The 13,521-nt window shown below is 39.3% G+C and overlaps 1 protein-coding gene across 4 annotated transcripts in view; it reads right to left on the bottom strand.

Annotated features, from left to right (window-relative positions):
• Positions 1-13,521, bottom strand: part of KCNQ1 (potassium voltage-gated channel subfamily Q member 1) — a 364,018-nt gene that overhangs the window by 248,864 nt on the left and 101,633 nt on the right. For 2 of the 4 annotated variants that reach the window (XM_074585726.1, XM_074585723.1), the window contains exons 8-13: positions 12,078-12,173; positions 8,086-8,208; positions 7,006-7,147; positions 5,665-5,691; positions 3,203-3,268; positions 334-454 (exon numbers count right to left, since the gene is read on the bottom strand). In XM_074585726.1, the coding sequence (XP_074441827.1) occupies positions 334-454; positions 3,203-3,268; positions 5,665-5,691; positions 7,006-7,147; positions 8,086-8,208; positions 12,078-12,173 (575 nt within the window). The remainder of the gene's footprint in view (positions 1-333; positions 455-3,202; positions 3,269-5,664; positions 5,692-7,005; positions 7,148-8,085; positions 8,209-12,077; positions 12,174-13,521) is intronic. The other 2 variants (XM_074585724.1, XM_074585725.1) reach the window with 2 other exon arrangements.

The following is a 13,521-nucleotide window of genomic DNA, read 5'->3' as shown; positions in this document are numbered from 1 at the left end:
CCACTGGAAAATGGTTGAGGGAGTCATATAATTCTCAGCAGGCAAGTACTCCCACACATTGTCTCCATGTGAAAATCTTGAGGCTATCGACCAGCAGCTGCCCAGAGACATTAGCTAAAACCTAAAGCCTTGTGTCACAGCCAAGTGAACTTTTCCTTAGGTCAAAACGAAGATTTACTGGCACTCAGAACAGTATACACCAACTTCAAGGTAAAAAGAGTTTGACGCAAATATCTGAGATAGCCCTATCAGCTCCATATTTCAGCTCCTCCCACATGAATTGGCTTCTCTCGTCTAAGTCAACTAATGCACAATTCAACAGCCTTGACTTACTGTGAGATGTGAGTTATTGGGGTCAACAGCGTCTCACCCTCCAGGTCAAGCTCATCGGCAAAGCTGTTGGTCCTGATGAAGGGTCCTGTGTTCACATCTAAAAACGTCGGGCTTTTTTTCACTGTGAGGAAACATGCGGGTAACAGTTAAAGCAATAACATTCAGCTTTTTCAAGAAAGGTCCACCACTCATTTGGACCTCTGAAATTTTAACAGAATACTGAAAACAGAAGTTACTGCAAAAAGTTGCATATACTGCAGAGTTCGTGAAAAGTAAAACTCTAATTCTTCTACCCGAAAAATTTCAACTTCTTCTGGACTTAAAGCTAATAATTTTTTTCCTTTTTTTTGTGTGTTCATACTCCTCATACACTACAATGCAGACAATCTATATCACAGGCAGCTTCATGCATTATAAAACTTATTGTAGAATACTCAGCCATACCATGGACCACCGCTCTACACCAACAGTGCATTCAATGACAAGACCAGATCCTTTTCGTCTCATCTCTACTTTGTGTTTTAGTTTATAATACCAGTTACTGGGGTGTAATTACTGCAGCTAAGATCAAGAAACCAGGCCTAGATCAACACAGGACTCCGGGTATTTCCACGGTGAGCAATCAGCTCTTGGCAAGCACTGGCTGAGCCGGTCGACTGGTTCCCAATCCCCCTCATGCTTAGCAATAAGGATGCCTCATCTTTGAGCTCAGACACGAGGCAGGTGGCAAGATGTTCAGTTCATCCAAGATGGGAAGATCATTTGACAAAACTTCAGATATTGAAAGTTTTTAGTGGCAAAGTTACTTATTAACCAAAACTTTCATGCATCGAAGAAATTAGGCAGAGTAATACAGATTTCATTTTTAAACTAAGGCTCCTAAATTCTCCCAGACTCGAACATTAGGAACCTTAAGTGCTTTTCCCAGCATGGTCCTAACATTTGTTAGGGAAGCCACAAAATTTGCATATAAATAAAACCATAAATATTGTATTTATACATTGCTGTAAATTAATTTTATAGAGAATAAAAACAACAAGTGAAATTCTTTAGAAATCATAGGTAGACTGTGACACCTTCACAGAAATCTTTGTGCAACTGGCTGGATCATTCAATGAAATAATTATAATGTTGTTATTTATGAAGTCTCTACTGTATTAAAGACAATACTTGATAATATAACAGTAAATAATGTCACAACAAAATGCAACATGAAAGCTAAAGAAATACAGCAGAAATAGCTAACTTAAATATAGCTGAATTTAATGGAAAAAGAAGTGGGGATATCAGGAAACAATTTTTTTTAAAAAATGCAATCATTTTACTCAAGTAAGTAGATATCTTCATACGGTAGGAATGGACTTGAACTTTTACAAATAATCAGAAGAAAAATGTTATTATATCATCAGACACACAGCCATTCAAAATTTCAGTGGGAAAGTCTGCTCTCCAGAAATTGTAACAGGAGAGGAAGACCTCTGAAATCACGGTTAAAAAACAGAAGAGACAACTGGTAACAGACAAAATTGTATTTTAAAGACAAATTAAAAGAATGAGACACTTGCACTTAAAAATGAAAATTCTATGGAAAGTTTTAACAAAAGTTAGCTTCCCATTTTTGCTTTTAGTATCGTTTTTTTAATCACTTTGCTGTAGCCATCATCCAAGATAGTGGCTGTGAGACAAGCAAAATAATTCAGCTATGCAGCAAAAGGTCTTTAAAACAGTGTCCTTTTGGCTTTCACTAAATTAATTTTCACTGTTTTCATTTCTACAAGATACAAACGGAACTTTCCCAGTTTCTAGGAAAGGAGGACTCACAGCCTTTTTAGTTTTCCTGGTGACAAGTGATAAAACTGCTGAACCTAAAGCCACGTGAAGTGTTTGCTGAACACTCACTAAACTGTGCTTAGGAGATACAACGCAACACAGTACACAAGTGGATTTGCAGAAACAGCCATTCTTGGATCATTCACACTGACTGCTTTTCAGTTTCATGGGAAGGGAGAGGAGTGGCACAATGAAAAAGGAACAAGAAATCAAGACTGTACCTCAGCCTATTCCAAAGTGCTGTTACCTGAGAATACAGGAGCGAAGGCAAACATGGTACCTCCCCTCCCTCTTTTTATTTTAAAATCATAGCCATTTGACTTTGGAGGAGTCTTTCTTAAAAATCAGTGTTAAAAAAAAAAGTATGTTAAAAAGAGAGACTAAATAAAGAAAAAATAATGAAGCTTTAAAAACTCATTTTCAATGGATAATAATATGAGTGAAAAGAAACAGGGGACAGATGTAGCAAGGGATCTTTATGACAATTTAGGGGACTCCAAGCTCATTGCAGGGGGGCTGTACTAGATGATCTTTATAGGTCCCTTCTAACCCAAACCACTTTATGATTCTACGAACTTTCCACCAAGGATTATAATCACAATAAGAAGAAGTTACAGATGGGTTTTCTATATTACCAACACAACAATTTTATATAGAACATGACATGTATGCAGATACTTTCCTGGTAGTGAAGTATTTGGCTAGCAAGACAGAAAATATCTTTACGCTTCCTCTTTTGCATGCACAGGCAAAAAAGTGTAAAACTCTTTACAGCATTTTTCACAGAAAATCTGAGTTTTCATTAATGCATTTAGAAAATACCTCTGTTCTGCAGAGGATTTCCCTTTTTTTAAATTAAACATTTGCAATTTACAATCTGAAAACCTTTCCAAACTCAAAATTCTGCTGACATGCCTATGCTTTCTTTAAAAACCAGCACTATAATTTTCTGTGCCACAGCAGGCAACTCTAGACAGAGCACTGCAAAGCTTTAGTAATTAACAAAGGTGATGGAGCAATGAAATATTATGAGCATTACCTGGAGAGGAAGGAGCGCTGGAAGACTGCTGGTCTGTGGAAAAGGATGGCCAGGAGCGCTGACAATCTGAGTCAGAGTAAAGATGCACATAAAACAAAGAGAGATAGGAGAAGGGGGGAAAAAAAAAAAAAAAGAAGAAAAAAAAAAAGAAAATAGCTCCAGACACGCAGCTGAGGAGATGCAGACATACCTGAAATACAGTATGTTGTACCTAACAGCTTTAAAAACAAAATAAAAAATACTGTGGAAAAGAATTTGCATGAAACTCTTCTGGTGTGTATTATGTGTTAGCAGAATATTAAACCACCACTAGGGGAGGCATCCTGTCTCTTCAAACCCATTCTTCATGACAGTGTCACCTGCTGCAAGATATTCCTCCCTACATGCCAGTCCCATTTTCAGGAAAGTAATCTCTATCTTTGCCCTTTCCTTCCTGTCTTTAGGGTTTCCTCAAGTGTTTCCCTTTCTAAAGTGTACAACCTCATACGGTCAGACCCCTCTTGCTCTGGTTCAGACCATTCACGGTGTAGGTAGCTCCTGGTCAGACGTCAGTGCTGCCAGGTGGACAGACCAGTACTGCCAACCCACGCTTGAAGCTGCCTGACACATCCTGTAAAAAGCATTTGAAGCTGCCCACTTCAACCATTTAAGCCAGGTGCCTGCCTCAAGCTGAATTTCTTGGGGAAAAATTTCAGGCAAGCAAGACGAGTCAATGATGAGAAAGAGACTCAGCAAGCATTTCTGCTATGTTTAGTTCTTTTGAATAGCGTTATCCTTTTAATAATTATTTCATTAAGAAACGCCTATGGACTCACACACTGGGACAGAAGGATATTTTTCAGAAGTGTTGCCTTACTTTTACACAAAGAGAATAACTCTCAAAATATAAATGCATTTGAGTTAAAAAAAAAAAATCTGAAAAAACCCTTATTTTGCAAGTGTTCCGCCAGTGCTAGGCACGCTCCAGCCACAGCTTTTGGGTCTTTGCTGAACTGAGGATGCCAGGAGAAAAGAGGAGGGCAGAAAAGTAGGTGGAAATCTCTGTCTGCACAAGGATACTGGCAGGGAAGCCAGATGGCGGATCCAGGAATGTGAAGACTTGAATGTAAGTGGGCAGCCCAAAGAGAGAACCAGAAGACTTTGAATACGAGAAAGCAGCATATGGATATGCGATTAGAGGCTTTCTGAGGACCAAACCAAAGCTGAATGAGCATCCTTTTTCCTTGTACTTCCTAATTTCTTGTATCTGAGCTTTTGAATTGGCAGCTTCAGTTTTCTGTGTAGGTAATCTTATTAACAGTAAGTACAAATACACTCTCCCCTCTCATTTCTTTGAGTCACTGTAAGAACAGTGTTCGATAACCTCTCAGGTTCACTGAGCTCACACTACCTGGCTAGGAAATAGAAACTGAACCTGTGGTAGCTGGAAAAGGTCCTCTGATATTTCCCCAAGATGGAAAAAAAATCTTGTTCATGTAAAACAGGTGATTTCACAGCTCTTGCTGCTCTCCTGCACTTGTTCCACCACGTTCACCCCCAACAGAGATGTACTGCTTGGCATACAGCAGAAAAGTGGAAACCAGAGAATGGGCAAATCAAGGATTGGTCAGGGGGAGTGTCAAGGAGAGGCAGGTTTTTTTCTACTTTTTACCACCTGAATTGCACCTGTGTTCCACAGGGGTTCAGAGGAGAAACTGAACCTTGTATTTACAGACAATTTAACCCAAGCCTGAGCATCCTTGCACTCAATTACTGAAAAGAAGCCTCTATTGTCTTTAGTGGATACAGAACAGACAACTTAGAGGTGGCTCACAGCACTCTCACTAAATCACAGAGATTTTTTGCCCAGCCCTAGGCTTTAATCCTGGAGCCTTTGGGGAACACTCATTTGTTAAGAAAGTGCCTAAGCAAGCACGTTAGAAACATCACAGGACTACATGGCTGCTTAAGTGATCACAGAATCCAGGCAAACAGTAAAATAAATTATTTAATTTATGGGTCCCTATCTGTTCACAAATATCTACAGAGCATTTTTACAGGAACAGATGCATGAACTTCAGAATGCACAATACTGGAGGTCAAATCTGGAAATTTTTCATCCACCCCAATCTGTTTGTTTAGAAATTAATTCTCAGCTGTATGCTCAGATAACTTACACTTTATTTATATGTAGATTATCTTTTTCTATTGGTTATATATACATTAGCATTTTTTCTTAATTATACATTAAAAAAGAGATCATCTGTTTATATAAATGAGTGCTTGCTTTTCTCTTTGTAATGAAACTGTGGGTGCAATTGTGATTACAAGTGTGAGAATGTACATTTTTGCCTGTCTAGATCTCCTTGGCTGCAAAAGATTTCTTAGAAACTATATGGCACTAGACACACATGAAAAGCACTGCAAACATTACATTGTCATAAGCTGGCATGCCATAGATAGAATTATTTTCCTTAACTTACCAAGCAATTTTAACATTCCTGTTTGTCCTGTATACTTGTAACAGTTTAGAGAGCAGAACACAGATAAAAAAGAAAAAAGATAAGTGTCAGAAGAAATTAGAGAAAAATCTTTTACTGAAAGCTATAGAGCTGATTTTTGAAGTGGCAGTAGTAGGCTGCTTGCAAATCATATCGTCCTTTAATCAACTTAGAAACTTAGTGATAAAAGGTGGGACTTTGCAAATCAAATTTTTACAGTTCATTCATTGGATTGTTTTGAAGAAAGGTATCTATACTCAAAGCCCGAGACACAGACTAAACTTAGTACTCATCCACCTTTTAACAGCTATGTCATTTCTACCACCAGATACAATTCGCAATCATTCCATAACAGAGGCCAAGGAAGAGTAGAAGAGCATGGATGTCACAGAACAAGGCAAGACAGAAGCGTACCAAAAACGTAAATGGAAGGTGAGACTTTCTGCTTAAATTGAAATATGCCTGGCACCAGCCCACATTGCTATCTTATTTTAAAGGTCATTAAATCTAATCAGGTCAGCCAAATTTTTGAGGAGTAAAAACATAAGTACTTAAGGTATCTATGATCAATAAAACACGCTGTAAAAATGAAACCTCATTCTTGCTGCCAGAATTTGAGCAATACACATTAAAAACTTCTAATAAAAGTACATTTGTAAAAGAGCCACATTGTAAATTCAGAGTTATTTTGCAAGTCCATTAAAGCTAAAGGTACTATAACTAAGCTATTAATTATAAGGTGACTATCAAAGTTCTTTCTTCTTTTTCCTCATACTGTACCATTTTGAAAAATGACAGTTAATATAGATGGATCCACATCTATCTTAAGTACTTCTGCTTTCAAAATTTGATTCACAGCCTACTCCACTGAGCAGATGGCAGGAGAACATGACGGTTTCATGTAACAGTCTATGTTCAGTGCAGCCAAGATGTGTCAATCCTTTTTGGTTGAGGTACAAGCACAATAGTAACACATCTTGGGTAAATTTCAGGTGGAAAAGCTGACAGCTAATCCCTGTAGTTTCAATCAATTGCAGAATTGGGGAATGTATGCACCAGCCTCAGAAACAGTAGCTCTTCTGGCAAGTACAAATGACAAATAATCTTAGTTTGTCTGCAGTGGAGCATGCTCGTTAAAGGAACAGTTGAATTTCATCCAGAAAAACCAGCAACCCAAGTCAAAAAGCAAAGTATTCATGCTTTAGAATACCAAGAGCTTCTTCTGTCCTTGTCCTCTCTCCTACAGAAATTACAGAGGACCAGTGTGTAAATCACCAATAGAAGCCATTACAGTTACTGGCATTTTGTAATGGAATTTCTTACCAGAATTTTCATACGGTTCAAAACTGAAATCAGGTTTCCTGTCCTCCGTCACGTGGTCGTAAGTGATGTGTGGAACAGTTAACATCCTATCTGGAGAAGAAGGCCCATTGTCCTTGTCTAGCTTAAATTTCTTCTTTTTAACCTAAAAATACACACAAATTACTCAAACCAGGCAACATTTAGTTGTCTCTTCAGTAATAATGCAGTCCCCAATGAGCTATAACCAGTCACAAGGTGCCTGACCAATTAAATTTTCATGATGCTACACTGTGCGTTTCTCAGTAAGATTGTCCCCCATACCACCAAAACCAGCTAATCGCTACAATTCTGCATGTTGTCATTAGCACATCCCTTGCCTGCGGTAAAAAAATTTGCTAGATCTGAAACAGTTTGTATAAATCAAACTATTCTTGAATATCTTTACCATTTTACGCATGCAATAAATCATACCTTCAGCAAAAAGGAAACTGATATATTGGTACTGAACTCAGACAAACCTGGGATACTAGGTAAGATTTTTGCACAACGTCCTCTCCTTCCAACTTGAGACTACTGTGCAATACTCTTACAATAGAGAGGATGAAGTATTACTTATTCTACAGATTCTGACACAGGGGGTTTGTTGCTGTTTTTTTAAACAAAAAAATTCTTAACTTACGGAATCAGCTGATATGAAAATACTGCTGAATGTAGGCACAAGATGCCTTCACCACAGAAATTTAGAAAGCCACAAAATCAATAGCTGAGAGAAGCAGCAGTGGTGTTGTTATTTTTAGAAACCCATCAAAAGTTACTGTTTTGGAAATAGTAATTTTATTTTTTTCCTTTGCTTATAGTTTTCCAAAAAACAACAGTAAGTTACTGATTGATGTGCCTGAGTTAAGTTTTTATTGCTCTTTTCCAAACCCATAGATCCATTTAAAAAGTCAAGCTTGGGAAATGAAGCAAATTAAGTTACTGTTTAAAATGTTTGCTTGCTGAATTAAAATGAAACTCTGAAACCAAGTAACAATCTATAGAACACACACAAGACATAGCCTCTAGAGAGTAATAAAATTAGGAAATGTTAGTTACTGGTACCATTACTGATTTCTTCGGTTTTGGACTCGGTGACAGCAAATGATAATTTCTGGCAGGTTTTCGAATGTATATTTTCCACGTAGAAGAGTCTGGGTTTTCTGCTGCATAGCACCTCCATGCAGTCTAGAACAAATGTTTTAAGCAACAAAACAATTAATGCAATCAGATCTGTAGCTATCTGTACTACAAAGTAATTTCCAAGTAGCATGTCAGTCATTCTTTATTTAATAGTATTAATAGTATTCTTGAACTTCCCCCCTGGAAACATGAACTCAGCATGGTTTAGAATCCTTATTTAGTAAACAGAGACAACCCAGTTTGAGCTGGGCAACCCAGAAAGGAAGATCAATCTTTTCAAGTGCAACTTTTGCTCGCACAGCAACAAACAAATAAACAGAGACAATTCTAGACTGGACTCAGAAAATTGGGGCTGAATTTTTTGCTCTGCCCCAGTTTCCCTCCCTGACTTTGCTGCCTATTGCATCCTGTTTCAGGATCCTACTCAGAAAACAAAAATTGTTCTTCCCTACCTCACGAGAGTACTACCAGGAAAAAAGCCATTGTGATGTGGTCAGTAGGGCTATATTCAGACAAAGAAATAAGACCAAGAGCATGAGGGAACAGCACCAATGGTTAACCAGGAGTGAAAACCCAAAACCAATCCTCCCTGCTGCCAGCCACCAATGATTAAAGTAAAGTACCACATTCTCAGACAAAAAGGAAGAAAAGTAGGGCTGGGAAACAAGACCAACCACAGACAAAACACTACTGCATTCTCTCTCAATTGCGTAAATATATCATCAGAGTTGATTAATAATTTACTCAGGGAGCTGGCGGGAGAGCTCACCAAGCCTCTCTCCATCATTTATCAACAGTCTTGGTCAACAGGGGAGATACCAGATGACTGGAGGGTGGCTAATGTAACGCCCATCTACAAGAAGGGTGGGAAGGAGGATCCGGAAAACTACAGGCCTGTCAGCCTGACGTCGGTACCAGGAAAGATCATGGAGAGGATCATCTTGAGTGAGCTCTCACGGCAAGTGCAGGACGGCCAGGGGATCAAGGCCAGCCAGCATGGGTTTAGGAAAGGGAGGATCTGCTTAACCAACCCGATCTCTTTCTATGACCATGTGACCTGCCTTCTGGATGTGGGGAAGGCTGTGGACGTTGTCTATCTGGTCTTTGGTAAGGCCTTTGACACCGTCCCCCACCACATTCTCCTGGAGAAGCTGGCGAATCATGGCATAAACAAGTGTACTCTTTGCTGGGTTAAAAACTGGCTGGATGGCTGTGCCCAGAGAGTTGTGATTAATGGGGTGACATCCTCTTGGCGGCCAGTCACCAGTGGTGTCCCTCAGGGCTCAGTTTTGGGGCTGGTTTTGTTTAATATCTTTATCAATGATCTGGATGAGGGGATTGAGTGCACCCTCAGTAAATCTGCAGATGACACCAAACTAGGTGGGAGTGTTGATCTGCTTGAGGGTGGGAAGGCTCTACAGAGGGACCTGGACAGGCTGGATCGATGGGCCAAGGCCAATGGGATGAGGTTTAATAAGGCCAAGTGCCGGGTCCTGCATTTCGGTCACAACAACCCCAAGCAACGCTACAGGCTTGGGGAAGAGTGGCTGGAAAGCTGCCCAGCAGAAAAGGACCTGGGGGTGCTGGTGGATGGCCAGCTTAACATGAGCCAGCAGTGTGCCCAGGTGGCCAAGAAGGCCACAGCATTCTGGCTTGTATCGGGAATAGCGTGGCCAGCAGCAGCAGGGAAGTGATCGTGCCTCTGTACTTGGCACTGGTGAGGCCTCACCTCCAGTACTGTGTTCAGTTCTGGGCCCCGCTGTACAAGAGGGACAATGAAGTGCTGGAGCGTGTCCAGAGGAGAGCTACCAGGCTGGTGAGGGGTCTGGAGACCAGGTCATATGAGGAGAGGCTGCGGGAGCTGGGCGTGTTTAGCTCGGAGAAGAGGAGGCTGGGGGGAGACCTCATTGCCCTCTACAACTACCTGAAAGGAGGCTGGAGAGAGGTGGGTGTTGGCCTCTTCTCCCAGGTGAATAATGGCAGGACTAGAGGAAATGGTCTGAAGCTGTGGCAGGGGAGGTTTAGATTAGACATTAGGAAGAATTACTTTACTGAAAGAGTGGTCAGGCACTGGAACAGCCTGCCCAGGGAGGTGGTTGAGTCACCAGCCCTAGAGGTATTTAAGAAAAGTCTAGATGTGGCACTTCAGGGCATGCTCTAGTGGCAGAGATTGTAGGTTGTTTGTTTGTGGTGGTTTGTGTTGTTGTTTTGTTTTGTTGGGGTTTTTTGGGGTTTGTTTGTTTGTTTTATTGTGTGCATGTGTATGGTTGGACTCGATGACCTCAAAGGTTCTTTCCAACCATGAAGATTCTATGATTCTAATTAGTCTCCAAATTACAATGGCAAAGCCTCACATATGCACTACATGAAAAAAAGGACACACACATATACACATACACAAAATCTAAAGTGGAAAAGACGAGAAAACACTAGATGAAAGAAACAAAACAAGGCACAACGACAGAGGAAAACAGGCAGCAGTTGGAAAGTAAAGGATCAGATAATTGCCGTATAATTCTTATCATGGTTAACAGGATACTGGAAGAAACAACTGGACTCTAGAAGAAAACAAGAGGGAATATAGCAAAAAAGTATCACTCATTTCAGCTGTTGTCTTGTACTTACAAAAATAAGCTTCTTGGTTTAAGAATTATCTTCTGCAAGTTATTTGTAGAGCACTTATGAAATCAAGCCTTTAGAAGTCCGAGACTACTAGTAAATCATAATTATCACTATTAATAACGGATAGTCAGCAACTCATTGTCTATCCTCCCACTCCTCCTTAACATTTCAGATGGAGCCAAATACAACATTCTGGACTTGCAATCACAGACTTCCCAATAATTTGGGGTTGATTTCCCAAAAGAACCAGTGGGAACGCTAAAAATCCATTCTTTGTAAAACCATACCTTTTTCTGACCATGCAATCCAAATGAAACACACCGAGTCTCAAGATTTTTGGCTAATCCCTGGCTAGGACCAGAGCCCTAAATTTAAAGCTTTTTCACATTAACTCTGGGACTGTTTAGTTTCAAGCATAAACTTTACAGTTAGCTACTGTTTCCATAAAGAGCCTGACCTGGAAACCCACATTCACTGATGAAGCTGGAGAAATAAGTCATGTGAGAATGCAAAAATGATACAGCTTAGGTGTACATCTAGATTTCTTTTAAATTCCATCCCTGTGCTTCTAAAGCTACATGCAGATACTGAGTGAGGGAAGAAAAGCTGGGAAAACCTAGAATGAAACAATATTAATACTTCTCCAGAGTGAAATGCTGGCTGCACTGAAGTAAAGGATAAAATCTCATTGACATTATTGACACTGAACTGCAACTATATTTTTAACAGAAGTGATCAAAAATTTTCTCTCTGTATGTTATTCTACACAAAAAGACTGATTTTGCAAAATCCCAGTGGTTCCCAGCCACCTATCCTGGAGGTGAAAAGTTCAGGCAAGATTTTCCTGTTTAACATTCTGACTTAATTCTCCTAAGTCTGAGATTTTCAAGATTTATTTGTCCCAAGGAAAATTAAGCATATCTGACATTTGTCTTTACAAGCAACAGTGTATTTTTCAAAAGCACAATTTTACATGAAGCCTCCTGTTTTTCACAACTGCCAACATAGTATTTAATAACATTTTCCCCAGGTAAACTGTCCAATAGCTATGGGATAGCCTTCAGTTTTTATTTTAACCAGCTGAATTAAACAGTTTGCACTGATTTGGGAGTGAACTTTTCCACTCATTAGTTTACATTAAAGGTGGGATTTCCAAAACCATTTAAAAGACTTGCATCTGTAACTCCTATACAATTTTTAATGGGAATCGGCATGGAAATACTGCTAACAGTTTTGCAAAAAAACTATAAATGGAAAGAAATGATAGTATGCAAAATGCAGGAACTCAATACCTGTATGAGAGAGGCAGCAGCTGGAATTTGACGGTTGAAATGCTTCTGTCTTTGCTTCTGTTGTACCTTTAGGGCAAAGCCTGAACCAAGAATTCCCTGTAGGAAGAAAGAAAACACAGATCTAATTTTTTTTAGGGGGAAAAAACACACATAAGCTTGCCAAATTATGCTGTATTAATAAACTTATATTCAGCATCATAAAACTCAACTAATTATTTAGAGGAAATGACTTAATACTGTTAAGTTTTAGACTCAGTTAGTATTACTTGTTGAAACAAACTATGAATGCTATCATGCCCTGATCCAAAGCCCATTTAAGTCAGCTGGACTCAAATGCTAAAGAGAGAGCAGAAATGGTATTTCATACCCTCTAAAAGCCTCATAAATGCTCGTGCAGGGGAATGAGAGAATAGGGAGAAATATTAACCTGATGTGCTTAACTTCATTTTTATGAGAAATAAAGCTTTGGCATGGCAGGATTGAAGTCACAAGAAAGCCCTTTCAGCTGTAGTATTGTAATTTCTATTTCCGTATGTAAACCCATGCTGGGAGGGGAGGACAAAGAAGAGGAAAAGGAATATTACAAAATAGTCAGGACTTCAGTGAGTTCAACACAAGCCCACTGTCAGGAAAAGGGACATGGACTAATGGTAGTGGATGGTGTATGAGCCAAAATAGGCTCCAGACATAGTACAATTAAGTTCAAAATTAAGTATAGAGCAAGTAATTTACGTAGTCATTTACATAGCTATAACAGAGGTTTTAGTAGCACAGATAAAAATGAGATCTTCTATAAATTAGCTTACATGACTACACCTACTCAACAAAAGCATAATTCATTTTCTACGTAAGGTGTCAGAGCAGTCAGTGATCTTAGCTCAACCTCTAAGAACTGTATTAATCATCAAGTGTTTTGAAAGGAACAGGAAAGGCCCTTTCTATTACGTTCATTTAGCAAAGATCAAAGAGTTAGTGATGCTCAAACATCACTTATTTGGGAAATGAAGGATCGTCGCTAGATCCAGAACCCATAGCAGTTATGTTTAGACACAACCATTACTTCTGACTGTGATTCTCAGCCAGCTCCCCTTTTTTAAAACAGCAACAAGGCAGCGTGCAATAGTTACTGCTAGAGCTTCAAACCTTAAATTTCTCCCTGAGGCCAACTCACAAGAACAACTTAATTCAATAATAAAAACATACTGATAAAGGGACATTTGTTATTGTTTCACTTCTACAAAGGACTAGGGAAATCTGACAGGTAAACATGAAAGCATTGCTGTGAAGGTGGGGTTGCTACACAATGATTTATAAAACATCTTTGCTAGCATTCAAGTCTCAGGGAAAAAACCCAACTCTCCAGCCAAAATAGTAGCTACTGGCATTTTTCTTACAGATCATTTCATTTACCAGATCCCTCTTCTGAACAAGGAACAAATGTGAA

This window comes from Larus michahellis, chromosome 4 (assembly GCF_964199755.1).
Source record: "Larus michahellis chromosome 4, bLarMic1.1, whole genome shotgun sequence".
Taxonomy (NCBI): domain Eukaryota; kingdom Metazoa; phylum Chordata; class Aves; order Charadriiformes; family Laridae; genus Larus; species Larus michahellis.
Note: the sequence above shows the minus strand (reverse complement) of the source record. Positions and strands in the feature narration are given on the sequence as shown.